Source organism: Papio anubis, chromosome 1 (genome assembly GCF_008728515.1).
Source record: "Papio anubis isolate 15944 chromosome 1, Panubis1.0, whole genome shotgun sequence".
In the NCBI taxonomy this organism is placed as follows: Eukaryota; Metazoa; Chordata; class Mammalia; order Primates; family Cercopithecidae; genus Papio; species Papio anubis.
In genome coordinates, this window is record NC_044976.1 from 205,135,202 (window position 1) to 205,162,784 (window position 27,583).

Here is a 27,583-nt window from a genome sequence, read left to right on the forward strand (position 1 = left end):
CGAGTCTCGCTCTGTTGCCCAGGCTAGAGTGCAGTGTCAAAATCTCAGTCACTGCAACCTCTGCCTCCCAGGTTCAAGCAATTCTCCTGCCTCAGCCTCCCAAGTAGCTGGGACTACAGGCGCCCACCACCACACCTGGCTAATTTTTGTATTTTTAGTAGAGACGGCATTTCACCATGTTGGCCAGGCTGGTCTCCAACTTCTGACCTCAAGTGATCCGCCTACCTCGCCCTCCCAAAGTGCTGGGATTACAGGCATGAGCCACCGCGCCTGGCCAAAAATGTCAAATTTTCAAGAGGCTTTCTAGATCTCCTCAATCTAAATAAAGTCCTTCCTCTTACATTCTTTCAGAGTACCCTATATTTTACCTGACACTTACCATGGTTTGTAACTGTACATGCTGTGTGTTATCTATGGTGGTTTCTCCACCAGCCTGTAACCTCCAGGAGTGCAGGGACCACTGTGCTTCGTGCAGCAAGTATCCTCAGCACTTGGTACAGTGCCTGGCACCTGGCAAGGGCTCAATATAGATCTGCTGTGGGGATGGGGGTGAGCAGATGGTCTTTTCCTTAAAATGAGCGGTTTGATCTTGGGACTAATGTCCACACCATTTAAGGGTAGTAAAGGTTGAAACATAAAATTTTAGTACAAAAACCACAATAAGAAATGAAAGTTAGGCCGGGCATGGTGGCTCACGCCTGTAATCCTAGCGCTTTGGGAGGCCAAGGCAGGTGGATCACGAGGTCAGGAGATCACGACCATCTTGGCTAACATGGTGAAACCCTGTCTCTACTAAAAATACAAAAAAAATCAGCCGGGCTTGGTGGCACACTCCTGTAGTCCCAGCTACTCGGGAGGCTAAGGCAGAAGAATCGCTTGAACCTCAGTGAGCTGAGATCGCGCCACTGCACTCCAGCCTGGGTGACAGAGCAAAACTCCATTTCAAAAAAAAAAAAAAAGAAAAGGAAGTTATCTTTATCTAGTGATGTAAACGCATAGTGGAGCTAAAGACAAAACCTATGTGGGTTACAAAAAAAGCCATTGATTTGAGATCTGCTCATAATATTTAAATAGCTTAAAGAAAAGGTGTTTAAGTCTATTTTTATGAAATTTATTTCCAAATTGAAGTGGCAGTGTATATAAAGGTAACAGAGCTTGTGATAATTTACAGAAATGTTTGCTACAACATGCACATTATGAAGTATTTCAAACATATACATATTAGGTTTCATGCTGAATAAATAATCCCCCCAAATTAATTTTTATTTGTACATAAAAATATAATATTGCACTCTTAACAAGACCAGTTATTTTGCATATTTTCTGTTTAGATAAATGATGAAATTCGGTTTTTAAAAAAAGACTGAGTAGCAACCCTATTCTAATAGGGGACTAATTTAAAGTTCTCAGTAAAAAAATGAAAGCTAGACAATAGCTGCAATTTTTTGTTAACAAAGCAAATCACTTCAACGTGAATAGGAGTAATCTCATCTCTGCACCTCCATGGACCTCAGGATTAACACCTGGCCTGAGCACATGGTGATCTAAATGCAGCCTAGGTATCACTACATGTGTACGCAGTTTAAGGTTAAAGCATACATGGCCACTTGCTTTCTCTCGAATCTATCTTGACAGCAGAGACTTTGGAATTATATTTTATATGGTTTTTAAGCAGAATGTTTTAGAAAGTCTGGAAGTTACAAAAGTAGTACTGTAAACACCATATGAATTAAATTTCCATAACAAATGCACAAGTTATTCTTAGGCAGGGATACATATTTTTATCCCATGGTAACATATTACTGAGCTTATTTGACAGTGTTTTCAAAGCCAATAAAGCACCACCCCAAGTAAAAATATACAGACAGCCATCATATGGGAGAGACAGACGGTTCCAAGATATTTAGGAATTCTGTCTGTATGGTATGTAAGTTTGCTGTGGAATACACTAGATTTTATTCTTCTTCCTAGAATTCTCAGATGATATAGGTTAGTAGAAACAGAACGAAAATGGTTTCCTAAAAGAATTATTCTGCCTCCTGTTTAAAATAAAGTAAGCTGTCTCCTTTTCTTTTCTAATTCTGTTTTGGGGAAGAAAATTCTTCCTGCAGATTAGATTAAATGGCTTATTTAGGCTGTATTCTTAATACCCATGCAAACTTCTTGCATACTGGAGGCTTTCTATTGCAATTTGGTACAGATTCAATGCTCTATAAATAGCAGACTTTAAGACTTACCACTGTGTTTAAACCTTAGTGACTCAACTAAGGATATTTAATATCTAGTGTTACACATTTTAAGTAAAATTTTTATGAAGAAACAGAATGTGTCTGAAATCCAAGATACCTGTATTCTTGTTTGTGGCTGTCAAAAAAATTCTGGTTCTCCTTTGAGCTAAGAAGGAAACTGGCAAAAACTGCCTAACTTTGAGATTCATTCATAGTTTATTTTTAGTATTCAGATACTCCATAAAATATTTGGTACAGAGGCACCTACTGAATAATTTGCTTCTCAAATAAAGCAATTATCAAGTCCTAAAAATTATCATTTTTTCTTTCCTCTTTTGGAGCATGTGTGTGTGGTGGGAGGAGTATTTCATGGCAGAAAACTTTTAAAATATAATTTTAGTGTGTTTCATATAAACAATTAGCTAACCAATTTAAATTCTACTGGTTCTTTTGGAATCACAGAAAAAGGGGAGACCTTAATATTTTCTTTGGAATACCTTGGTGGGAAAAAATTTTAAGAATATCATTTTAATATACCATGCAAGGCTTAAAACTTGTTAGCTAGTGCATATTGACACAATCTTCCAAATTATCATTAAAACAGAACAGAACTTTCCTCTTAGGATCATGTACATCTTTAGAATTTTGTGCAGATGAATAGACTTTATCATTATTTGGATGGTTTGTTCAGTCATCCATTTCTTTAGGTTCAACCTCCTAAAACTGGTGAAGTCAACAAATCTAGTTTGGAGTTAAAGTGCTTTGGAGAACGCAAAGTTCATTTGCATTCACCCGGCTGCATAGCTGCTAAGGAAGGAATAGAACATTGGCTGTTTCAAGCGCTGCTGGTCCTTCCGACACCAGGCAATCACGGTCCCATCACTGTTTGCTGTGTACAAATGGTGGCCATCACAAGAAAATGTAAGGCTGTAAAAAAAAAAATTCCCGTTTGTATATTATATTTCTTAAAATGGTATTCGCATATTGGTCATCACACTGAGGTTAGTGTAAAGAAGTTATCTTCAGTGGCGCAGAGAGACATAAACTAAATGACTGCCTACAACTCATTGGTTTTGACTGTAATTCTAATATAGTCAACTCTGCTGACAAGTTTGAGATGCTCGTAAATGAGGTGATATAGAATAAAATCAGGATCACAAAGCTCAGTACATTCTGTTCTTCTTTGCATATCTTCTTTTGCCTCCTTGTTTATGCTTTATTACATAAACAACAAATATTTGGGTGTACAAAACTTAAAAAAAAGTAACAGTACTATATTTTCTCCTTATAAAGATAAATAAGTATTTTATGGCTATATATTATTTCCCTGAAAGAGAAAAGGAAAAAAAATGTAACATTAATAATATAGGTTCCTTCAACTTTAAATTTGGTACACTGAAAATACATTTAATTTAATAAAGTAGAATTTGAATCACTTTATTTCTAATTATTTAAAGTCAAATTTGTTAACTAAGCAAAGAGTAACTGATTATTTATCTATCCTGTCAAGCACCCCTGCAGCTATCAATCACCATTATGGTCTTATCAAATACGAAAGGAAAAAATATAGTCTCTATGATTCCAGAGACATGCTACAAGCATGTCTTTCCATTAGACTTTGAGTCACTGACTCAGATTTTAAGATCCATGAAGACACAGGAGTGTGGTCTCTCTTGCTGCTGGATCATGGACAACGCACTGTGTGTTAAATGGTTGGCTTTTCATGATGACTTCAATCACACATTTCTTTAAGTCTGCATGCTTAAATACCTCTCTACAAAAAATACAATCACAAATTATATTCTTAAGCATAAAGGGGAGAAGATCTTACCTGATGATGGGCTTATTTGATTTGGGAAATGTAATTTCTCTCACAGGCTTTAAGTCCCATGTACTCCATAACCTAGAAGGGAAAAAAATCATCTAATTATGCAAACTAAAATTACTCTCCCTAAAAAGCCCTCCATATTTGTTTATTTGTTAAAAATCATTTGGAAGGAAATGTAATAAATAATTAACAGTAATTCCCTCTAGCAAGGTTGCAGGGGGTAGATGTGGGAATAAGGGAACTTTTAACTTTGTATACTTTCATATTGTTAATCTTTTATAGTTAACATAAAACTTCAAAACTGTACTAAAGCTATCTTTATTATTTAGAAATAAAACAGGAATAACTAAAGAGCCTGTATCCCAAGGTGAGTTTAAATCTCTAAATACTGAATATTAATATGCCTAGTATTAAAAATTAATTTCTGAAACTCCTATGTCCTTATGAAATCAATAAAAGAGAATCCAAATTCCTCTTACCTTACAATTCCATTTTCTAATCCCCCAGCAATTACATTGATAGATACTCCCTCGGGCTGGTTGGAGAAAGCCACAGAACAGATGATCTCCCTGCAGTGGACGTGTCCAACGAGATCCCCGTTCACCGTCCAGAGTCTGAGGTCACTGCCTCCACCAGCTAAAACACCCAAATCATCCTGCAGGTTACCAGAATGTGGCTGTCCCAGACTCCACCACATTTGACCCCAGAAGGGCAACCCTGAAGGGCAAGCTCATTTGTTTATTGATGAAGTTTGTAGACAACCCATGACTGAAGACTGTATAAATGAAATTACTACACAAGTTGCACAGATCTTCCTTTTTCATTTTCTTTTGAGACAGAGTCTAACTCTGTCGCCCAGGCTGGAGTGCAGTGGTGTGATCTTGGCTCACTGTAACTGCCTCCTGAGTTCAAGAGATTCTTCTGCCTCAGCCTTCCAAGTTGCTGGGACAACAGGTGCTTGCTACCACACCTGGCTAATTTTTATATTTTTAGTAGAAATGGCTCTTTGTCATGTTGGCTAGGCTGGTCTTGAACTCCCTACCTCAAGTGATCAGCCCACTTGGGCCTCCCAAAGTGCTGGGATTATAGGCGTGAGCCACTGCACCAGGCCAAGTTGCATAGATCTTTATGTATTAATCAAAAGACAATAACCAGTGAAAAAATAAAAACAAAAAGACGCAATCTATGATGTACAGTAACAAGGTAAAATAATCATATTTGTGTAACTGTAATATTTCACATATGAACCACCAAATATGAGTTATGATTGAAAATACTGGGAAAGCTAAACAGTCTGCAACAAGTGAAGGAAATATTCTGTGAAACCATCTATAAGAAGTGACTTGGCTGGGCGCGGTGTCTCATGCCTGTAATCGCAGCACTTTGGGAGGCTGAGGCAGGTGGATCATCCAAAGTCAGGAGTTCGAGACCAGCCTACTCAACATGGTAAAACCCCGTCTCTACTAAAAATACAAAACAATTAGCCAGGTGTGGTGGTGGGCGCCTGTAGTCCTAGCTACTCGGGAGGTTGAGGCAGAAGAATCACTTGAACCCAGGAGGTAGAGGTTGCAGTGAGCTGAGATGGCGCCACTGTGCTCCAGCCTGGGCAACAGAGCAGAGACTGTCTCAAAACAAAAACAAAAACAAAAAAACAGTGACATATGACTTTTGAAGAGGAAAAAATAAAAGGTGTAGTAAAAATTACCTGAGTTAAAACTTAATTCTTAAAAAAAAAGTATTCTTCAGAACATCTAAGATTAAATCTTATAAAGCAATACCTTATTAAACTAATTTTTTCTTTTCAAAGATTACAGAGTAACCAAAAGTTTTTCTTTTAGTTTTCTGGGGTTGGGGGAAGCATGATTGCCTGCCATGCTTTATAAACAGGGTGGTTTGGGGCCTGATGATGCGTCCAGCCTTCTCTGGGGAAATATTCTCATACTGATGAAGTGGTTAGCAGGCACGATAAAGTTTGATGGCATAGTCTCACTATATTTAATTTTTCTTTTCATTAACATATAAGTAGAGACTTTGCTTCTCTCTTTTATTAAGACAATGAAAATATTTCATATTTTATAGCAAATAAACATATAAACAATGCCTTATTTAAAAATATGCCAAAGACCATCAAAAACCACAGATCAAAACCACAGTGTGTTGCAGCATTATTCACAATAGCCAAGAGGAAACAACCTAAATGTCTATCAACAGACGAATGCATAAACAAAATGTAGTATGTACACACACACACACGCACAAATTTTCTTTAGCTGTAAAAATGAATGAAGCATGCGACAACACAGATGAACCCTGAAAACATCATGCTAAGTGAAATAAGCCAGACACAAAAAGACAGGTACTATGTGATTCCACTTACATAAAATATTTTCCACGAGTAGGCTACATTTCAAGCTTTCTTTTGAATTAAATGTTGGCTAAAATATTTTTTTAAAAGATAAAGTAATTAGATGAGTACTAGTAAGGCTAGAAGGCTCATTGAAGTCACTGGAAACATAGCCATAAAATATATTGAGGTAGGGGTTTGTCACTGTAACCCATAGCTACCACTACCACATGGCTTAATCCTTCAAAATAAAAAATCTAAATGTGGGCCTGGACTCTGAAGTATGGCATGGAACTTAGTAGCCAAAGAATTATCCTAGCAGCTCACTCAGTATCTTGGGCTACCACAAAACCAAATAACTACTCATCTGCCTACTTCTGTAAGTATCAAAATTTGACACTGTTACCCAATACTAGATTGCTTGCATGTATGATTTAACACATCAACTAAAAGTCAGAAACTTAGGCATTCCTGAAAAGCATCTCTATCCTTTGTATACCTAGTCATGGAAATAAAAATAAATTAAAGAACCACCCCACTCTGAATCTTAGAATATTTTACTAACTCTATCTTGCCATTGGCAACAGAGGACCAGGCTATGGATGTCTCACCCTAGTTCAAGGCATATATTTTGATCCAGTGATAGAATGGTAAACACATCCCTCCCCCAATCATTGATTACATTTTCACAGTTTAATACATTTCACATCTTATCACTATAAAAACCATATCCCATCATAAGAACTGAGAAATTATGATCAGGAGGAATGAGCCTGTCAATGTAACTTTTGAGAAGATGTTACACATACAGCACAGACACATAATATAGAGTTGTCCCTAGGCATCTGAGAGGGATTGGTTCCCGGACCCCTGAGGATATCAAAATCCATGGATGCTCAAGTTCTTGACATAAAATGATGTAGTATTTGCATACCTACGCACATCCTCCTGTATTATTATTTTTTTCTTTTGAGATAGTCTCTCACTCTGTTGCCCAGGCTGGAGTGCAGTGGTACGATCTCAGCTCACTGCAACCTCTGCCTCTCGGGTTCAAGCGATTCTCCTGCCTCAGCCTCCTGGGTAGCTGGGACTACAGGCAGGTGCCACCACATCTGGCTAAATTTTTGTATTTTTAGTAGAGACGGGGTTTCACTGTGTTAGCCTGGATGGTTTCGATCTCCTGACCTCGTGATCCATCCACCTTGGCCTCTCAAAGTGCTAGGATTACAGGTGTCAGCCACCGTGCCCGGCCTCCTCCTGTATTCTTTAAATCATCTCTAGATTACTTATAATACCTAATACAATATAAATGCTATATAAATAGTTGTTATGCTGTATTGCTTAGAGAATAATAAGAAAAAAAGTCTGTACATATTAAATACAGACGCAACCATCCATTTTCCTCCTCTGATATTTTCAATCTGAGGTTGGCTGAATCCACGGATGTGAAACTCACAGACACAAAGGGTTGACTGTAGGTATATACATACACACACACACACACACACACACACACACATATTTAATTTTAAGATTACTTGGATGGTATCCAATAAATAGTCAAAATTTTTGATAGGTTAAATCTGGTTACTTTCTTTCCTTCTTGGTCTATAAGAAAATAGGAGGATAAACTCTAGTCTAGGTCCCTAGAGATAAGTTTGACCTCTCTTTAAAAAAGTAATTTAAAAAATTATGTTCTCTATATACCAAGTGCTCTTTATGACTTCTTTTATATATGTATCAAGAGACCTTTAAAAAGTTGACAAGGCCTTTTTGTTCAAATTGGAAAAAAGTTTTACCCACTACTCTATTACATTGTGTGCTACCCAGGGACACCTGAATACCCTACTAGTGAGTTGGTAATTGCAGAAAAGTAATTTTGTTTCTCATTCCCATATGACTAGCTGATATAATATCACAGATATAAATCAGTACTGGCAGCAGGAAAGTAATTAACTTTACAAAATTCAACTCCCTCAGGATCAGTCCTAACTTTCAAATATTGCCAAAACAAGAAAACAGAGAACTCCATATAAATAATCATTATTTTATTTCCCCAGCATTCCTCTTGATATGACACACTAAAAGTTGCTAATGCACAAATCAAGGAAAAACAATTAGCAAAATCATCAATCATTTGCATACACTTGTACTACCAAAATCAACTCTTTAAGATCTTTTCCCTTAGTTATAATCATTAGGGAATAAAAATGTTTTCATGACATTATTTTATGACTGGGGGCTAAGACTAGCAAAAATTCTTTCATATCTGAAATCTAATCATGACTGAAGATATTACTTCTCTTGAATACAAGAATAAATGAATGTTTTGTAGAAACAACAATAACAAAACCCTAACAGGTATCTGTGGTATAATGAAAAATAAGTATTTGATCTTTGTCCCTGGTTCCTGGCACAGAGTCCCTAAAGCCCTTGGAATTTACTGTCTTCTGTATGCTAATGAGATGACTCACAGTGGGGAGGACTACATAGCTTCAGTCTACAGGCTGGCCACCAGAAAACCAACCACATGATTGAGGACTAAAACTTCCAGATACCCCCCAACTCTCATGCCCACCTCCTGGTGAGGCAGGAGAATAGGGTCTGGAGGCAGGGAACATAAGGCCATTTCACACTGACTTCCTAGAACTAAATTGAAAGGAAAACCCTAACTTTCCACACCTAAAGAACAAAAGGCGACTCCCTTCGCAAAACCCCCTGTGTCTTCTGCTGGCAGATGGGAAATTGGCTGTCTGCAATCAATCAAACTGATTGTTGGTGGAGTCTTCGTTTGCTACTTTATAACTTCACCTTAGCCTCTGATTGGTTGCAAAAAGCAATCAGATGTTTGCACAGGAGTGTGACCTTTGTAACTCCATTTCAGCCTCTGATTGGTGGTTTTAGGCAACCCATCAGACTGATTGTGGGATACCACTTCATTCACATGAGGTGAGCATAAAGTGGCCAATGGGAAACCTCTGGAGGGTATTTGGACCCAAGAAGATTCTATATCCAGGCCCTTGAGCCGCTGCTTGGGTCCACTTCCACACTGTCGAGTGTACTTTCATTTTCAATAAATTCCTGCTTTTGTTCTTTCTTTGCTTCATTCTTTCTTTGCTTTGCTGGGCGTTTTGTCCAATTCTTTGTTCAAAACACCAAGAACCTGGACAACTTGCAGTCAAGACACTCTACAGTGACACTGGGAGGCAGAGTGGGGCTGGAGATTGACCTATGTAACAAAACTTCCATAAAGTCCCTAAATGACAAGGTTAGGAGCACTTCTGGGTTGGTGAACACAACTATGTCAGAAAATAATTTCTCTTCAAAGCTCCCTTGGTCTTTCTTGCTCTGTACACAGCCCCCAACCCTTGCTTAATTTGTAATTAGCAAACCTCTACATGCCCAGACTTGTTCTGTAAACTACCCTTCCTGCCTTAGCAACAGTCTCTTCCTCCCTTCTTCTCACAAACTGCACATTTACCATATTTAGAAAAGTTAAGTCCTAGTCAAATGGGTTAGATTGTACAGTCCAACTCCAGCCAATGGGGAGAGGACACAGCAACAGGAGCTGTGTTAGGGATAAAAATCCTTCTCTCCTTTGTTTGGTATGCTCTTGCAATGGGACAGATGCAGGCAGCACGCTTCTGCAGAAGTAAATGTGCCTTGCTGAGAGATGTTCTAAGTGCTGGTTTTTCTTTGAGGCACTGAGCACTTGTTTCTAACAAAATGGGGGCTCATCCAGGATCCCATTCTCCTCTGGAGAAGGGTCTCCAATTACCTCTTGAGAGGAGACGTGTCTCATTGCAGCAGCCTCAAGAGTGAGGGATTGAGACCCACCCAGCGTGATGAATATACCCAGACTCTCAGTAACATGGGAGGAAAAGGCCTACATGGCAACCAAGTAATTCTGTGCATAGACCAAGGTAAGAAAAGCCACAGGGGCACTGAAGTACTTCCTTGGTAGTCGGGACATCCTGGAGGTTGGAAGTGTGTGAATGAGATGCACAATTAAGTGCAAAGTGAATGTGGAGTAAAGTAAAGGAGTACCAGAAACCTCCAGTGGGGAGGGGGGTTAAGCCTCCAGGGAAAGGGTGCAAGAAATCTCTAGTAAGAGAGGTTGAGCCCCACACACTCAGGAAACTCAGGGACACATCTAAAACTTCCAGGATGGGAAATAACCCTAGTAAAACAAAAACTACAAAGAGCAAAGCAGATAATAGGATTCCCTCTGATAGCCCTCTAAGTCTCATGTTAAAATACTGGAAAGATAATGAAAAGACAGTACACCTGAGCTCTGTTCGGGGAAAGAAATAGAGCTAGTATTTAAACTATTTATTTTCACAAGGATTATAGGCACCTGCCACCACGCCCAACTAATTTTTGTATTTTTAGTAGAGACAGGGTTTTGTCATGTTGGCCAAGCTGGTCTCAAACTCTTGACCTGAAGTGATCCACCCGCCTCAGCCTCCCAAAGTGTTGGGATTACAGGTGTGAGCCACTGCACCCAGCTCAAAGTACCTGTTTTAATGGAGTTTACATTCCAATGGAGAAGACAAACAATAACAATATAAGCAAATATAACATATTAACTGCTATAAAGAAAAGGCAGGGAATAGGGATAGAATGTGTTGAATTTTGTCAAATCTTTTTTCCTGTATCTTTTGAGATTATGATATGGCTTTTGTCCTTCATTCTGTTAACATGATATATCACATTTACTGATTTGTATATGTTGAATCATCTTTGCATCCAAGGATGAATCCCACTGGGACAGAATGTGGAGAGGGTTACTTTAGATAAGATGGCTTGGGGAAGGCTGTTTGAAGAGATGACATATGCAGAGGCCCCAATGAGGTAAGCATATGAGCCATATAAATATTTGGGGAAAGAGCATTCTGGACAAAGGTAAAAGCAAGTGAAAAGGCCCTAAAATGTAACTTACTTGGCATGTTTAAGGAATAACAAGAGGTCAGTGAGGTTATAGCATAGTGATTAAGAGAGAAGAATAGTAAGAAGTGACATAAGGAAGAGAGCCAGGTCCTTATAGTCTGGCATAGATATGTAAATGGGAAGCAATTAGATTAAGAAGAGGATGACATAATTTGATTTACCTTTATGAAATATAGAGCTACAGTGTGAAAATTAGACTGAAAAAGATTAAAGAGGAAAGCAAAGACCAGTTAGGTTATTATAGTGTTCTAGGTAACAGTTTTGGACTAGTGTGATAGATGTTAGGGTAGGAGAAGTTAGAGGTTAGATTCAGATTCTATTTTGTAAGTAGAGAAGATAATGTCTGCTAATAGCTTGGATATAAGGAAGAAGAAGGAGAGGAGTAAAGGATGACTCAGGTTTTTTACCTGTCAACTGGGTGAATTCTGAAATTCAGAGATGAGGCGTACTGGAGAAGCAACAGGTTTGGAGGAATGTAGAATCGAGTTTTGTTTTGGCTATGTTAGGTTGGAAATGCTGTGTAGGCAATTTAGATATCCAACTCTGGATTTCAGGGTACAATTTGGAACTGGAAAAATAAATCTGGGAGTCATTAGGGAATAAGCATGACTTTGGATAAGATCACCCAGTACAGCTAGAGAAGAGAAGGCAGCGAAAGACAGAGACCTAAGATATGCCATCATTAAGAAGTAGACAAAAAGAAGAAGAACCAGCAAAAGACTGAGAAGGACCCACTAGTGACCCAGAAGAAAAATCAGGAGACTAGTATTCTGAAAGCCACCAGAAGAAAGTGTTTCACGAAAGGGAGGTAGTATTGAATGGTGTGGAATGTTGCCTGTATACCTAGAAAAAAGCAACTTCGGCTGCTTTTTAAGTAAATGTGATAGAGTTTGTACTGCAAATAACTTTCCATATTGTTTTTCAAATCATGATATTTTAGTTCTTAAGATCATGTAGAACTTTCCATTGTGGAAAGGGATTTGATTATCTTTATCACTAAAGAAACTTTTCTAAACTTAATTAAAAAAAAACAAACAAACACCAAACCAAATTAATTCTAGAAACTCAGTTACCATGGACTAAATGTCTTCCCACTACCCTGTTAAGAGTCTGAACTGCTCATTAGAAAGATATTGGCTTATCCCCTTATAAATGTTTTATAGGTTGCCTTATTTAAATTCCACTACTGACCTCCCAACATTTGAGACAAAGGATCAGTTTCTTAGAAACTATGTATTTAATCTGTCTTTCACCCTTTACTCCCTGAAGACTCAAAGCCTCCTAGCACAAACTCCACCCCTCAAATTCCCAGTTCACTGACACCAACCCAGAGATCACATCCTTATCAGAAGTTGGAAAGAGGGAAAGCTCGAGCCCATCTGGGAAGGACCTTACCTGCTGCTCTTAACAACTGAAACAGTAATCCCAACTGCTGAAAAAGGGTAGACCCATTAAACCCAAGTCAAGAAAGCATTGCCCTCTTCAAAGCCATGGACTGTTGTCCCAGGGCCAACTCCCACCAAAGTCATGTTAAAAAGAAAAGTCTAATCAGTCTGTCTCTCTTTTTTTTTTCCTCTTCTCTTTCCCTTAACCACCTCCCCCCATTTTACTATTAATGTAACTAAGTCAAGCTCACCCCAAACTATGACTTTTAATGCTTGTTTTGTTATACCCTGCAGGAACCTTCAATGCCAAAGAGAAATAGCATCAGAAAAATACCTCTGCCCCTCCAGGGAAGCTGCTACTGCCCCCTTATCCTGCCTATAGTGGGGGGATCAGCACTCTCTCCCCAGTTTACATTCTCAATGGGCATATGTTGTTTAGATCACCAAAAATCAAGGTTAGACATCCTCAGATGATTGCGCCACCCTAAAGCCTTACCTCCATTTCACCAAAGGAGTCACCCCCACCGCCCACAACTGTCAAACCCACCAGTGCAACCCGCTACTCGTCTCTATTACTATCCCTACCTCTAGTAACTCTAACCCCACCTTAGGCGCTTCTATGGTCTAGGAGAAAATGTCGTTAGAAAGGACTCTATAGGCTTCTTTGAAAAGCGCTTTGTTTCTTCCCCTCTATCCTCTATTGTTACCCCTTCCCCAAGCCCATCCAATCAAACCATCTCCCATTTCATGCCCAATGACAAAATCAAGGTAGTTGTAATAAAAGTCAAGGATTTAAAACAAACTTTAGCCATAAAAACTGGGTACCAAGATATAAATGCCTGGCTGAAATGGATTAAATATTCCATTCACACCTTAAATAAAAGCAATTGTTACGCTTGTACAACAGGCAGACTAGAGACTCAAATCATCCGCTTTCCACTTGGATGGTCCTCTGACCAACAGAATATGAACTGCATAGTAGCTCTCTTCCAAGACCCCACAGCCTGGGGCAATAAGGCCTGCCAGTCTCTCTTGTTACTATTCCCAGAAGTTAAAGGCTCTATGGGTCAGCCCTTGAGAGCTATTTGGCCTCCAATTAACACTGTCAATTTTACCTTGTGTCTCTCACGACAGGGGGAAAATTTGGAATTCCTTGGAAGCCTAACAGGATGCAGTGAATCTAAGCCTTTTCAAGAGTTAACCAGCCAGTCTGCCCTTGTTCATCCCCAATCAGATGTATGGTAGTACTGCAGTGGACCACTATTAAGTACTCTGCCAAGTAAGTGGAGCGGCACTTGCGCTGTAATCCAATTAGCCATCCCTTTCACCCTGGCATTTCATCAACCAAATAGAAAGAACAATTGTAAAAAAAAAAGTGCCCCCCTCAGGTCTTCTGATCCTCACATATATATAAATGCCATCAAAGTTCCACAAGAGGTGCTAAATGAATTTAAAGCCAGGAATCAAACAGCTGCAGGATTTGAATCTATATTGTTCTCATGGGTAACTGCAAACAAAAATGTAGACTGGATAAATTACCTTTATTGTAATCAACAGAAGTTTGCTAACTATACTAGGGATGCCATTAAAGGAATAGCTGAACAATTAGGTCCTACCAGTCAGATGGCTTAGGAAAATAGAATAGCCCTTAACATAATATTGGCCAAAAAGGGCGGGGTCTGTGTCATGATTGGAGTCCAATGTTGTACTTTTATCCCTAACAACACAGTCCCCAATAGAACAATCACAAAAGCCTTACAGGGCCTTACCACCCTAGCACATAAATTAGCCGAAAATTCATAGAAAAATGGTTTAGAAAATAGAAAGGACTCATAGCATCAGTCTTTATCCCCCTTGCAATTGTTATCAGTGTACTCATTCTTGTAAGTTGCTGCATCATACCTTGTATTCGTGGATTAAGGCAAAGGCTTATAGAAAAAGCCCTTACCAAAACCTCTCTCTATTCTCCCCAACCTTACTCAAATAAGTTCCTATTCTTAAACAACCAAAAGGAACTACAAAGCCAAGAGATGTTAGAAAAATTTAAGAAATCTGAAGAGGAAGAACTATAAAATCAAAAGGGGGAAAGGTGTCAGAAATAGTAAGTTCCAAGCTCCCTTGGTCTTTCTTGCTCTGTACACAGCCCCCATTCTTGCTTAATTTGTAACTAGCAAACCTCTACACGCCCAGACATGCCCAGACTTGTTCTGTAAACTACCCTTTCTGCCTTAGCAACAGTCTCTTCCTCCCCTCCTCTGGCAAACTGCATGTTTACCATATTTAGAAAAGTTTAAGTCTTAGCCAACTGGGTTAGTTTAGATTGTGCAGTCCGACTCCAGCCAATGAGGAGAGGACACAGCAACAGGAGCTGCGTTAGGGATAAAAACCTTTCTCTCCTTTGTTCGGTGTGCTCTTACGATTGGTCGGACACAGGCAGCACCTTTCTGCAGAAGTAAATGTGCCTTCCTGAGAAATTTTCTAAGTGCTAGTTTTTCTTTATGGCACCAAGCACTTGTTTCTAACAACTATGTGCCAGAAAGTGATGCACCCTAACTCCACAACCCTGACTCCAGGAGGACAGACAATCCAGCACTCAGGACACTTCCAGACCTGGCCCTGTGCACCTCTTCAGCTGGTGTTCATTTCTATCATTTATAATACATGATAGTTGTTAAGTATAAACAGTGTTTTACTGGATTCTGTGAGTCATTCTGGCAAATTATTGAACCTGAGGGTGGGGCTCATGGCATCCTCCAAATTTGCAAACTTTTAGTGTCACAGTTGAACTATACAGTTGGACACCCAGTTGGTGTCAGAGAATTGGTTGGTGTCTGGAAAAACACCATACGTTTTGTGTTAGAAGAAAAGAATGTAAAAAATGCAAGCAAAGGATAGAGGACTACCCACTATAGGTATGTCCAACACTGAATGGACAGAAGAAAGAAGCAGTTTTTCAAAGGATCCTTTGCATCTTAAGACCCTTAAAAACAGAAATGCAAACAGAAAATTCATGAATTTTCCAACTATTCTTTTCTGCTGGATGCATTGGTTTCTTAACATGTATATATGAAACAACAACAACAAAAGACTCTTCATTAGGTGATATATTTTTGTCATGTAATTTTTAAGGCAAATTATACTTTCATTTACTGTTCTATACTATTGCTCTCTCTCCAAAACTGGAAGACATATATTCAAGCTGGGCATCTGCTGAGGCTTTTAATTTAGTCAGAAGTGTTAAATAAAATTTATGGTAGGCCAATGTTTTGGACTGAGCTCCTGCACTAGGCCCTAACATACCAGATTAAACCAGAATGGAGTAGTCACTTGTGCGAGGTGACACCTAATCAAACTGAACTTGGAAATGGGCCAGTTTTCCAAAAAACAGGAGATTCACAGCAATCGATGATAAGGGATCACTGAGTTGAGCTGGTATGATAAGGAAGTCCCTTCTGCTTTAATCCTCTAAGGAAGGTAACTGTGGAAGGATCAATCTGAGTTTTGTTCCTTATTTCTGCTTTCTTCAGCTTTTTCTGCCTATAAAGCCTACCCCCTCTGCTCAGCTCACTGGGGTACCTTTCTACTTCATAGATGGAATGTGCCTGATTCATTAATCATTAATAAAAGCTAATTCAATTTTTCAACTCAATTTGTTAAAATTTTGTTCTTTCACAGGAGGAGGGTAACAAAGGTAATAGTTATAAAGCAGAAGCAAAAAAGGGGAGAAAAGTCAAAACCAAGAACACTCAAAAAATTATGTAACAATAATTTGCTTAGCTTAACATGTACTCAAATGTAATTTTACATATATCAGGAAAACAGTTAAATTATGACAGTACTAACTTCTGCATAAGCTGAGGCCTAAATTGATGAACTCAATCTCAGACCATATTGTACTTCTACACATGTACATGCTATTACCAAAGTATTTAGATCTGGCAGGGACCTGAGAGAACGGCTTGACCTAGGAGGTAACCACTGGCCGAATGCGCTGTTAGAGCACCAGCCAGCCCTGTGCTTTGGGTTGGAGCAAGCTCACCTGAATCACACACAGTAGCAATGTCACCTGAGGTTTCACTGGCAGAGACAGCCGTGACAGGGCTTTTGTGTCCCGCCAGACTTTGTACATAGCATAACCTGAAAGACAAAAGACATGATTTTGTATATGATCATTAAATATGATTACATTCTCTTATTTTGTAATTCTTTTTCTCAGTCTATGTTTGTACATAGCATAACCTGAAAGACAAAAGACATGAATTTGTATATGATCATTAAATATAATTACATTCTCTTATTTTGTGATTCTTTTTCTCAGTCTATGTACCTATTGTACATAAGGCATACATGTTTTCCTGATTGTTTGACTTCAATAAAATATAAAGGTAATCTTACTACCTTTAAGCATGTGTTTCATGGTTAAAATGATTATAATGTAAAGATATTATTTTGGTTTATTTCATATAGCAAAAATGGATATATTAAAAATGCTGTGTTTGATTTGGAGACCTTCTTCTGTACCTGTTTAAATCCCATATGATGCAGGTTCCGTCTCTGCTCACACTTATCAGTATACTGTATGGTTTGCAAACAAATAAGCTGGTTATCTCTTCTGTGTGACCATAGAGATGTATCTGAGTCTCCATTTCTATCTCTGATGGCTGAAATTTTAAAATTAAGTATAAGATAAAAATCACAACAAAAAGTATTCTAGTATAGTATCTCAAAAATAAAACAACCAAAGTGACTCAAATGGTCTTCTCAAACATATCATTCTTCAATCCTATTCAGAGTAAAACAAAGAAAGAAATTTAAAAATTTTTAATTCCTCATAATTTCAACTTATCTGCTTTTTGTTTTTGTCTATTCTTGTCCAATCTTTGTTCAAATATACATGTATTTTTATAGTTGTAATACTGCCACATAAAAAATGTCCTATTTTATATTTTACATATTCTCCTACAAGCATTTTCCTGTTTTGACATTGTCTTCAAAATAATTTTTAATGATGTTATAATATTCTATACAGTTAGTACACCATAATTTACAAGTATTCTTCATTGACAGACATTTAAAATTATTTCTATTTTTTTCAAATTATAGATAATACCATAAATTCTTCATGTATAAAAGGTTTTTAGTAAATTAGAGGGCAGATCTTTGGGAAATAAATAATTAAATTAAAGTTTTTTAAGAAGAAATGCTTCTGTAAAAAAAAATTCTGGGTGCAGTGGCTCACGCCTGTAATCCCAGCACTTTGGGAGGCCGAGGTGGGTGGATCATGAGGTCAGGAGTTCGAGACCAGCCTGGCCAATATGGTGAAACCCTGTCTCTGCTAAAATTTCCAAAATTTTCCTAGTGGGTCCATGAATATTAATAATTTTATAGTTCTTGACAGTATACTTTCAGAACGTGTCATACCAATTGGTGCTGTTACCAATGGTGATGGGGCCTAATGCTACCGATATTCAACAGTTATGGCTTGACTTTCTAAATCAAAGCTTGCAAACTGGTGCTCTGAGGGCCACATTGGCTCACGGATACCAGATGTCCACACAGGGTTTGACTCTTGCTTTGTTAGGTTAACTATGTGTTATCATAAAGCATTTCAATATTTCCCCTTCAAAATTATAGAAAAGTAGAAAGAATAAGTATAATAAAGACCTATATACTAACTACCCAGTTTAACAAATCTTAACATTTCATATTATCAATTTATTTTTTAAATAAAGCATTAAACATTGTACATATAATTTTGTACTGTTCTATATCCTATTTCTTCTCTCTTGTCAGAAGTCACTACTATCCTAAATTTTGTATTTATGTTCCTATGTAAGCTTTTATACTTCTATTATGTTACTATAGCCATAAACAACATACTGTATAATACATACATGCATTATATTGTATTTCATGTTTATGAATTCTAAATACATGGTATTATTTTTTAGGTATCTTCTGCATCTTGCCTTTTCTCAAAAACACCATTGTTTCTGAAATATATCTGTGTTGATATATTAGGTATAGCCATCTATCTTAGCTGCTCTGTAGTCCAGTTACATATTTTTATATACATAAAAATACATATTTTACACTTAAAGAATCAAAAGACCAGGCAATACCAGGCTCACATTATTCCTTAGAACAACTGGCTGGAGCTGTTTAGCAACTGCCTGTTTATCTAGGGCATGTGACCTTCAACTGAAAACCGTCACGGCGACCAGATCAGCTTTTAACAAGAGCAAGAGTCGGAGGCCTGGACCCCCGGGCCCTCCCTTTAGAGCCATTCCGGCTCTTGGATTGTGACCCTCTCCACAGCCAGGAGTTTGCAGAGCCACTGGGATATGCCCATAACCCATTTCAGATCATGCTTTGAGGTATGTAGGATCAAGGAATTCCCTGCTCTAAAGGACCTAAGCCCCTTCCTTTTCTGCTTGGGTTGCAGCATTGAGTTTGTGATTCGGCCCCACTCTAAATCTTTGAAAGCTTCCTAAGTTTCAAGTGGCAATCAAGGTTGCTTTAAATGATATTTATTTTTATAATAAGATAAATTATAAAAGTTATAATACTTTTAACTTTTTCATAAATTATTTTCTTAACTGCATTTTTTGTGTGTGTGCCTGGTTTTGTGTATTTGTCACTACATTAAAACATTTATTTGTGGGAATTCCTCTATTTGTGGAACAGAATGCAAGTAACTTCCTTGTTTCTGCCAGATGACACGACCACCACACCAGCCTGGGGCCACCTTAATGCAAAGTGAAGTCTCTGAGGATCCTAGACAACCCAGGGAATTCCAGCCCAGGATATAACTCCACGCAAGGGTTCTCCCATGCAACTCATTTTCATTCTGAGAGCACAGCCCGTTAGGGACCAGCCTTTTGGAGGCGCACTCTCTTGGCACTCCCCAGCTTGCTTAGTTCCTGGATTCTGTTTTCCATTTCTTCCACAGAGGCTGTCCAAGGACAGTGTCAGTGTTTCAGGATTGACAGTGTCCTCAGGGCTAAAGTTCCTTCCTGCTTATTTACCTCTCTGGCTTGGTAGCTTCTTACTAGCTTGTCAGATCTTCAATGCTTTTAAGGCCATATATATATATATACACACACACACACACACACACACACACACACAAACTAAGACTGAATAAAAATATATTTTATTAGTATATATTTACATTATATTAAAATATATACTTATAGGTTATATGAAAACATGAATATATTTTATAAAGATATATTTTTGTATATATATTTTATCCCATCTTCATTGTTTCAGGGGAGGATTATTCTGAACAACTTTTTTAAGAAACAGGAAACCTCTTGTTGGCCATTGGCCATGATCATAATTTTGTTTATTTGTTTTTGCTTTTTGAGACAGGGTCTCACTCTGTCATCCAGGCTGTAGTGTAGAGGTGTGATTATAGCTCACTGTAGCCTCAGACTCCTGGGCTTAAGTGATCCTCCCATCTCAGCCACCTGAATAAAAGGACTATAGACGTGCACTACCATGCCCAACTACTTTTTAATTTTTTTTTGTGGAGATGGGGTCTTGCTATGCTGCCTAGGCTGGTCTCAAAACTCTTGGCTTCAAGTGGTCCTCCCACCTGGGAAGGCCTCCCAAAGTGCTGTGCTGGGAATACAGGCATGAACCACTTGACTGGCCTACAAATATTTTAAATAAGGACAAACAAATGACTTTCTTTTTTTCTTTTTTTTTTTTTTTTTTTTGAGACAAAGTCTCGCTCTTGTCATCCAGGCTGGAGCACAGTGGCATAATCTTGGCCCACTGCAACCTCCACTTCCCGGGTTCAAGTGATTCTCCTGCCTCAGCTTCCCAAGTAGCTGGGATTACAGGCACCTGCCACCATGCCCAGCTAATTTTTGTATTTTTAGTAGAGAAGAGGTTCCCCCATGTTGGGCAGGCTGGTACAGAACTCCTGACCTCAGGCAATCCGCCCGCCTCAGCCTCCCAAAGTGCTGGGATTATAGGCGTGAGCCACCGTGCCTGGCCTACAAGTGATTTTCATATTACAGAGAGAGAGAGGGGTAATGTGGAATGCAACCCATACATTTATTCATTCAACAAACATTGCTGAGTATCCCTTACTGTGTGCCTGTCACTAAACCAGGAGCTGGGGATGCACATGTGGTTCCCCTCCGGGAGCTCCATGGCAGTAAGGAGTGAGGGCTACCAAAGATGATTTTCACAGAGAACTCCGGGGACCCACAGATAAGTCGCTTCCTCAGACTGGGGACAGGGAGTGAAAGCAGGATTCCCTGGGAGACGGCCTATGAACTGAAGTTTTGAAGAACTGGCAGAATTTACTCAAAGAAAAATGGCTGTCAAAGGGCACTCTGGGCTAAGAAGACAGCATGTGTGAGGGAAAGGAGATATGAGAGAAAGTGGCACTGCCAATGTTACTGGGAGCAGGGTAGGTAGGGAGCAGGAAGAAATGGGGTGGTGAAGTAGAGGGGGCAGTAAGGCAGAGAGGGGTCAGATCACGGAGCCTGGTGTGTGATGCCTAGCAACCTACATTTTATCCTCCAAGTAATAAACAGTCACTGAAGTGTCTGGGGCAGAAGTAATGTGATGCAGTCAGCATTTTAGGAAGGCCATCACAGAGCCTGCAAGGAGACTCAACTTCCAGGGACATGAGACTGGGGGCCAGGACACCAGTGAGAAGGTCAACATAGGGACCCGGGCAGGATGCAAAGGGCTGAGCTGGGACAATGGTCAGGGGGACACCTGAAGGAGAGAGGTTTGACTCGTTTCTATTTCTCCAGCGAAGAATTGCTGTGATTCTTTAACCCAAAATTCAAGTTTTAATTGTGGGAAAATCTCAGTCGTCATCTCTTCACACTGGGCCTTTCTCCCATTCTCTCATCCTATAACTACTCACCACATTTGCATGTTCTCATTCTAGCCCTCATACCCCCTCTTTCCTCATTTTTTTCTTTATCTTTCTATTTTATATTCTGTGTAATTTTTTTCAGTTCATTAATTCTGTAATCTGCTGCTTAACTAGCTGTTCCAATGAATTGGCTGTGACACCTTGGGCAGGTTACAAGAAGGATTAACTGTATGTCTCAGTGGTCTCACGTAAAAATGGAGATAATGACAAAACCTACATCAAAGGGTTATTGCGAAGATTTAATGTGTAGCTCACATCTGTAATCTCAGCGCTTTGGGAGGCTGAGGCAGGAGGATTGGTGAGCCCTGGAGCTCGAGAACAGCTTGGGCAGCATAGTGGGAACCCGTCTCTAGAAAAAAAATTAAAAAGTAATAGGGCATGGTGGTGTGTGCCTGTAGCCCCAGTTACTGGTGGGGGGTTGGGGATGGGGCTGAGGTAGGAGGATCACTTGAGCCTGGGAGGTTGAGGCTGCAGTAAGCCGTGATGGTGCCACTGTACTCTAGCATGGGCGACAGGGCAAGACCCTGTATGCCCAAGAGGAAAGTGGAGAAAGAGAAGAGCAACAAGGAAAGGGAAGATGCCTTAGCTCAGCAGGCTGCTGGTGCACACAGAAAGGAAGCCCCAGAGAAGCATGTGGCAGACAAGCAGTGAGAAGCATGCTGTGCAGCCTCAGGAAGCCCACAGCAGGCACCACTGATGCAAGAGAGGCCACGAGCCAGGTGGGAGATGAGAAAGGAAAGTACCAGACAACCTGGGGCTGGAATACAATGCACAGCACTTAGAATGATCATCCTCACATCTGTTTTATGCTTAGGGCCAATAGTTAAAACCATAGAAATGTAATCAGATGAAAGAATATAGAGAAAAATAAAGATACTTGAGCCCAAAATTAATACATCAGAATATGTAAAGAGTTTAGAACAATGCCTAATACAAAGTAAGCACTCAGTAAATATTAACTATTATTTTTATGTCATTTCTAGAAGTTCTGTTTTATTTTTTTCCACACATACTTTGTTTTTCTCCAGTGTCCCAATTTTAAACAGAACAACTATCTTCAATTCACTGAGTACAGATTAGTGAGTTACTTTGACATTAAAACTAAAGTGAGGCTAAGGTTCTACTTGATAAGTTACAAGTCTGGTCTCCTTGGGCCAATATTTTCCTAAAGTTTTAGGCCATTCTCCTACTGACCATAGTCAATCCCATTCATTATTGTAAAAAATATGTCAGAAGAAACAGAGAGTACAGATTTATTGACCTATTCTCCACCTTTTACTCTGTAAAATGAGTAACAGTTATGGGTAAACACAACACAGGGCTCCTAATAGTAGTATTTGATAATTGTTTAATAAACTCTGCACTTTGAGATGATTGCAAAGGCTAATATTACTAGACAATTCACTGACGGGTCAGAAAATAACTTCGGTGAGTAGAGCAGGTCTCTTGTGCTGGCGCCTTCTTTTAAATATTGTTCTTGAACAAAGTAATACTATCTTGTATAAGCTGCACACATATTCTTCTACCACCCTCAAGTTAGAGAACAGATATATAGGTGTTCACTTATATGAAGATGACACGGCCACGTTACTTAGTGACAGAATAACCCGACAGCAACTATTTGTTGTGATCAGTGTGATCACATTTAGAAGATATTCTCCTCTAACATTTAAATGTTATCAGTGATCACATTTAGAAGATATTCTCCTCTAACATTTAAATGGCTTATAGGTAACAATCCCATATCACAAGTCAACTAATTCATCGTTACCTAGAATGCATTTTAGAAGACTTTATCTTGGGTGCTCCAACAGAAACTTATGGTGCTCAAAGTTAGATATGCTTACTAGCTAAGGAAAGTATTTCATAAGATCCCCTTGAAAGTATTTTCAAACAAGGATTTGGCCACATCCCATGTGGCACTGGGTTGTGGGGGGCCATCTTTTGTTTGTGTGGAAGACAATCCAAGGGAGGACAGGAACACTTTTAAAACCATGGCATTCAGTGGGTCAGGAAAGCTGAAGAACAGAAACCAGTGAACATGAGGTGTCTCCTGCTAATCTCACAGGCTCAGGGTCAGAATCACAACCTTAGAGATGCCAGAATAGCAACATGATCCCTGGGAAAAAGCAACAACAATGCCTGCAAATACCCAAGTAATTTCCCCTCAAAACAAACTGATAAAACTACACTACTAAGTTAGATTTTTTGGCACTGTTTAATAGTAACTATTAATCTCATGATTTGATCACCTAATAGGTGGAAAAAATCCTATAAAAATTAGCTGAAAAATCTGCTTTAAGGCCAATATACAACTGAGGAAAGCTAAGCAACATAAACCTTCACAAGTGTGTCATGACCTCAAAACTAAAAGAAGTATATGTCTTGCAGTATTTAAATTGTAATAGCTATGCTCTTGATCTGCTTCCTCAAAGCTATCCTGTGCACAAATACTCCTATAGTGACAGCTTAACCTCTTTTCTAAAACCCGTACTGCACACTGTGTTAGCGTACAATTAAAAATGGAGAAGTAGGGAAAACTAAGAACAAGGCTGTTCAAAGTGTTGGCAAAAGCAAAAGGAAATAAAAAGCAAAAGATAAAGCCAGTTTTAAAAAAAGGTGTCCATGTCATGATGCAAAATGATCCAAGTGCACAAGCAGACAACTGCCCTAGAAGCAGGGTTTAGATTTGTGGGAGAAAGTCAGAAAGGGAAGCTCAGAAGATCAAAGGCAACGGCAGCATGATTATTACAGATGTTATAAAATTACCATTCATTTTAAGCCTTTGGGAATCAAAAGGTGATAAAAGGAGACATTCAAAAAGTTATGACACTTATATTCTCTGCTTATATCCTTTTTAAAAAACAATTTGTCAGGTCTCTCTCTGCCGCCCAGGCTGGAGTGCGGTGGTGTGATCACGGCTTACTGCTGTGATCTCGACCTTCTGGGCTCAAGTGATATTCCTATCTCAGCCTCCCTTGTAGCTGGGACCACAGGCGGGTACCACCATGCCTGACCAATTTTTTTATTTTTGTTTTTTGGTAGAGACAAGATCTTGCTATGTTGTCCAGGCTGGTCTCAAATTTCTGGGCTCAAGCAATCTTCTTGTCTTGGCCTCCCAAAGTGCTGGGGCCACAGGTGTGAGCCACCACGCCCTGCTTATATTCTTTAGCATTCTTTTTATCATGACACGTAAAAACCTCATCACTGGCCTCAATCTTTTCCTGCCCTGCTTCTGTCATTCTTCCCCAACACATTACACTCTAAACTACACAGAAAAGTATTTGCCACCCCCCAAAAACCCAAGTCTTTGATTCCAGGTCTTGTGTAAACTATTTCCTCTGCCGGAAATGTTCTTTCCTCTTTCCTTCACTTATAGTAGATTGATCCTTTAGGATCCAGCTCAAGTGTAACTTATCAGGCTCCCTGATGTCTGGATGTCCTTCTTCTGTGGTCCTTTATCCTGGATGTGAGCCTTTCTCAGAGCACACACTCCACTGTTCTGGCTCCTAAACCTGCCCTTCTTTGCTTTCTGCCTGGATCACTGCAGTGGCCTTCTCGCTGGTGTCCTGGCTCCCAGTCTCATGCCCTTGGAAGTGCTTCCCCTTGCAGGCTCTACAGTGGTCTCCCTAAAATGCTGATTGGATCATATAACTCCTGCTTAAACCATTTTAATGGCTCCTTAGACTAACAGACAGAAACAAAATATGGTCACATTTATACCTCAGGGACCATGCAAAGAAACTTAACAAGAGTTCAAAAGGGAATAAGCTTGGAAAAAAAGGTAAGAACCTGGCTGGGCATGGTGGCTCACACTTGTAATCTCAGCACTTTGGGAGGCCGAGGTGGGTGGATCACCTGAGGTCAGGAGCTCGAGATCAGTCTGACCAACATGGTGAAACCCCGTCTCTACTAAAAATACAAAAATAAGCCAGGTGTGGTGTTGGGCACCTGCAATCCCAACTACTCTGGAGGCTGAGGCAGGAGAATCACTTGAACCTGGGAGGCAGAGGTTGCAGTGAGCTGAGATCACACTATTGCACTGAGGCCTGGGCGACAGAGTGAGACTCTGTCTCAAAAAAAAAAAAAAAAAAAAAAAAAAGAAAGAAAGAAAGAAAGAAAAGGAAGAACCTGGGAGTCACCCTATGCTAGAAATACAGGTTTCACCCAGTAGAAGAGATTTAATACTATAAAGAAAATTATAATGGGAAAAAATGCACAGTGAAAATTCTGGATCAGAATGATGATTACTGAGTTTTCAACCTAAACTTGCCACATATCCTCAACTGCACCACAGGCAGATTGAAGAAACAAAAACAGGCTGGGCATGATGGCTCATGCCTATAATCCCACCACTTTGGGAGGCCGAGGTGGGAGGATCACTTGAAGCCAGGAGTTCAAGACCAGCCTGGCCAACATGGCAAAACCCCATCTCTACTAAAATTACAAAAATTGGCCGGGCGTGGTGGCGCATGCCTGTAGTCCTAGCTACTTGGGAGGCTGAGACACGAGAATTGATTGAACCTGGGAGGCAGAGGTTGCAGTGAGCTGAGATTGTGCCATTGCATTCCAGCTTAGGCAACAGAGGGAGGCTCTGTCTCAAAAAACAAACAAAAACAAAACAAAACAATTCCCCCAAAACAGTAAATTAAAAGAAGCATTGCATAATCTGTCTTATTTTCTTCCCTGTTTTATGATTCAACTCTAAAATCCTGGGAGTTCAGTGAATGGCTAAAAAATAATAAAATTTCTTCCAGTAAGTGGTACAAATCCAGACAGACTACTTAGATTTTGCTGTCATTTAGTTTACCCAGAGGGTATGGGAATGTTGGACATTAGGGTTTCTAAGCTTTCAAACTGATAGACTCTTACAGTATACTCCTAAGCATTCAGGTTGATATCGCAAATACAGGTAAGCACCAAATGTCATTTAAAAGCCTAAATACAAAACAGATCATAACTCAAATACTGTCTCTGAAAAAAAATAGGACTACTACAATTGTTTTCAAGATTTTTCATGATTCTAATAAACCCTAAAGATTTTTAAGACCTAATGTAGGGAGAAGATTAAGGTATAAACATTTTAAGTTAATCTTATGCAAAATGAATTATACTTCATAAAGGTTTTCTTCCCTTCATTGACAAAGTCCCATACTACCCATACAGAAAGCCCAGAACCTACCGTGCTGCTTGTAAATCTGTTTGTGTAGGCTGTGACGACACCGCATTTGCTTCCAGTAAACAGCTGGCAACTGTCAGGCACCCAAGCACAACTAGTAACCTTTGAAAAAGGACAAATCAAAGATTATCATGTTTTAAAAGAATGAAAAATACTTCTACTTTTCTGACAACTATTTTTTTTAAATCTCAAAAATGTTAGGTAAACATTTCTTGAAACAGTTAGAAACGTGTCAGATATAATAATATTCTGTAACTTTGAGCCAAATGTCGAAATGTTGTTTCCCAATTAAAATATATTATACTGTGTATACACGCCTGTGTGTAGATGTATGTGTATATATGTATATATATTTAGATAAATTTAACACAATGATTCAGGATTGATTAAATCCAAGCTTGAGTGTGAATGTGTGTGTACTTCACACATTTATTTGCTTTTTGCTTTTATTTTCCTCATTTTATGTCTTTGGTGGGGAAACAGGGTACATATAAATAGAGGGATTGCTTCTAATAGTTCTAAAGATTGTTAAGCAGGAGAAGAAAGATAGATAAATGTGAATGTAAAAGATGGGATTATGCCTTTGGTACAAAATCCCTCAGTCCTAACCACAGAGGCACCATTCAGGTTTGAATTAATTTTCTGTGTGGCCTGACAGGTCCTCTTTTCCACACCAGCTGACCCCTACCCTGTGTTGTATTCTTGAAATCTGCGAAGATAGTGGATCTTAAATATTCTCATCACACACATAAAAATGC

General features: G+C 39.2%; 1 protein-coding gene across 11 annotated transcripts in view; it reads right to left on the bottom strand.

The window, feature by feature from the left end:
- Nucleotides 1-1,089: 1,089 nt before the first annotated feature.
- LYST (lysosomal trafficking regulator) overlaps nt 1,090-27,583 on the bottom strand; it is a 217,585-nt gene continuing 191,091 nt past the window's right edge. For 9 of the 11 annotated variants that reach the window (XM_017953559.2, XM_017953541.2, XM_017953553.3 and 6 more), the window contains 6 exons: nt 26,829-26,927; nt 17,257-17,396; nt 16,775-16,872; nt 4,536-4,692; nt 4,060-4,131; nt 1,090-3,155 (listed from right to left, as the gene is read on the bottom strand). In XM_017953559.2, coding sequence (XP_017809048.2) covers nt 3,017-3,155; nt 4,060-4,131; nt 4,536-4,692; nt 16,775-16,872; nt 17,257-17,396; nt 26,829-26,927 — 705 coding nt within the window. In that variant the 3' untranslated portion in view covers nt 1,090-3,016. Of the gene's footprint in view, nt 3,156-4,059; nt 4,132-4,535; nt 4,693-16,774; nt 16,873-16,937; nt 16,975-17,256; nt 17,397-26,828; nt 26,928-27,583 lie in introns of those variants that run through there. The other 2 variants (XM_021931623.2, XM_017953563.3) reach the window with 2 other exon arrangements.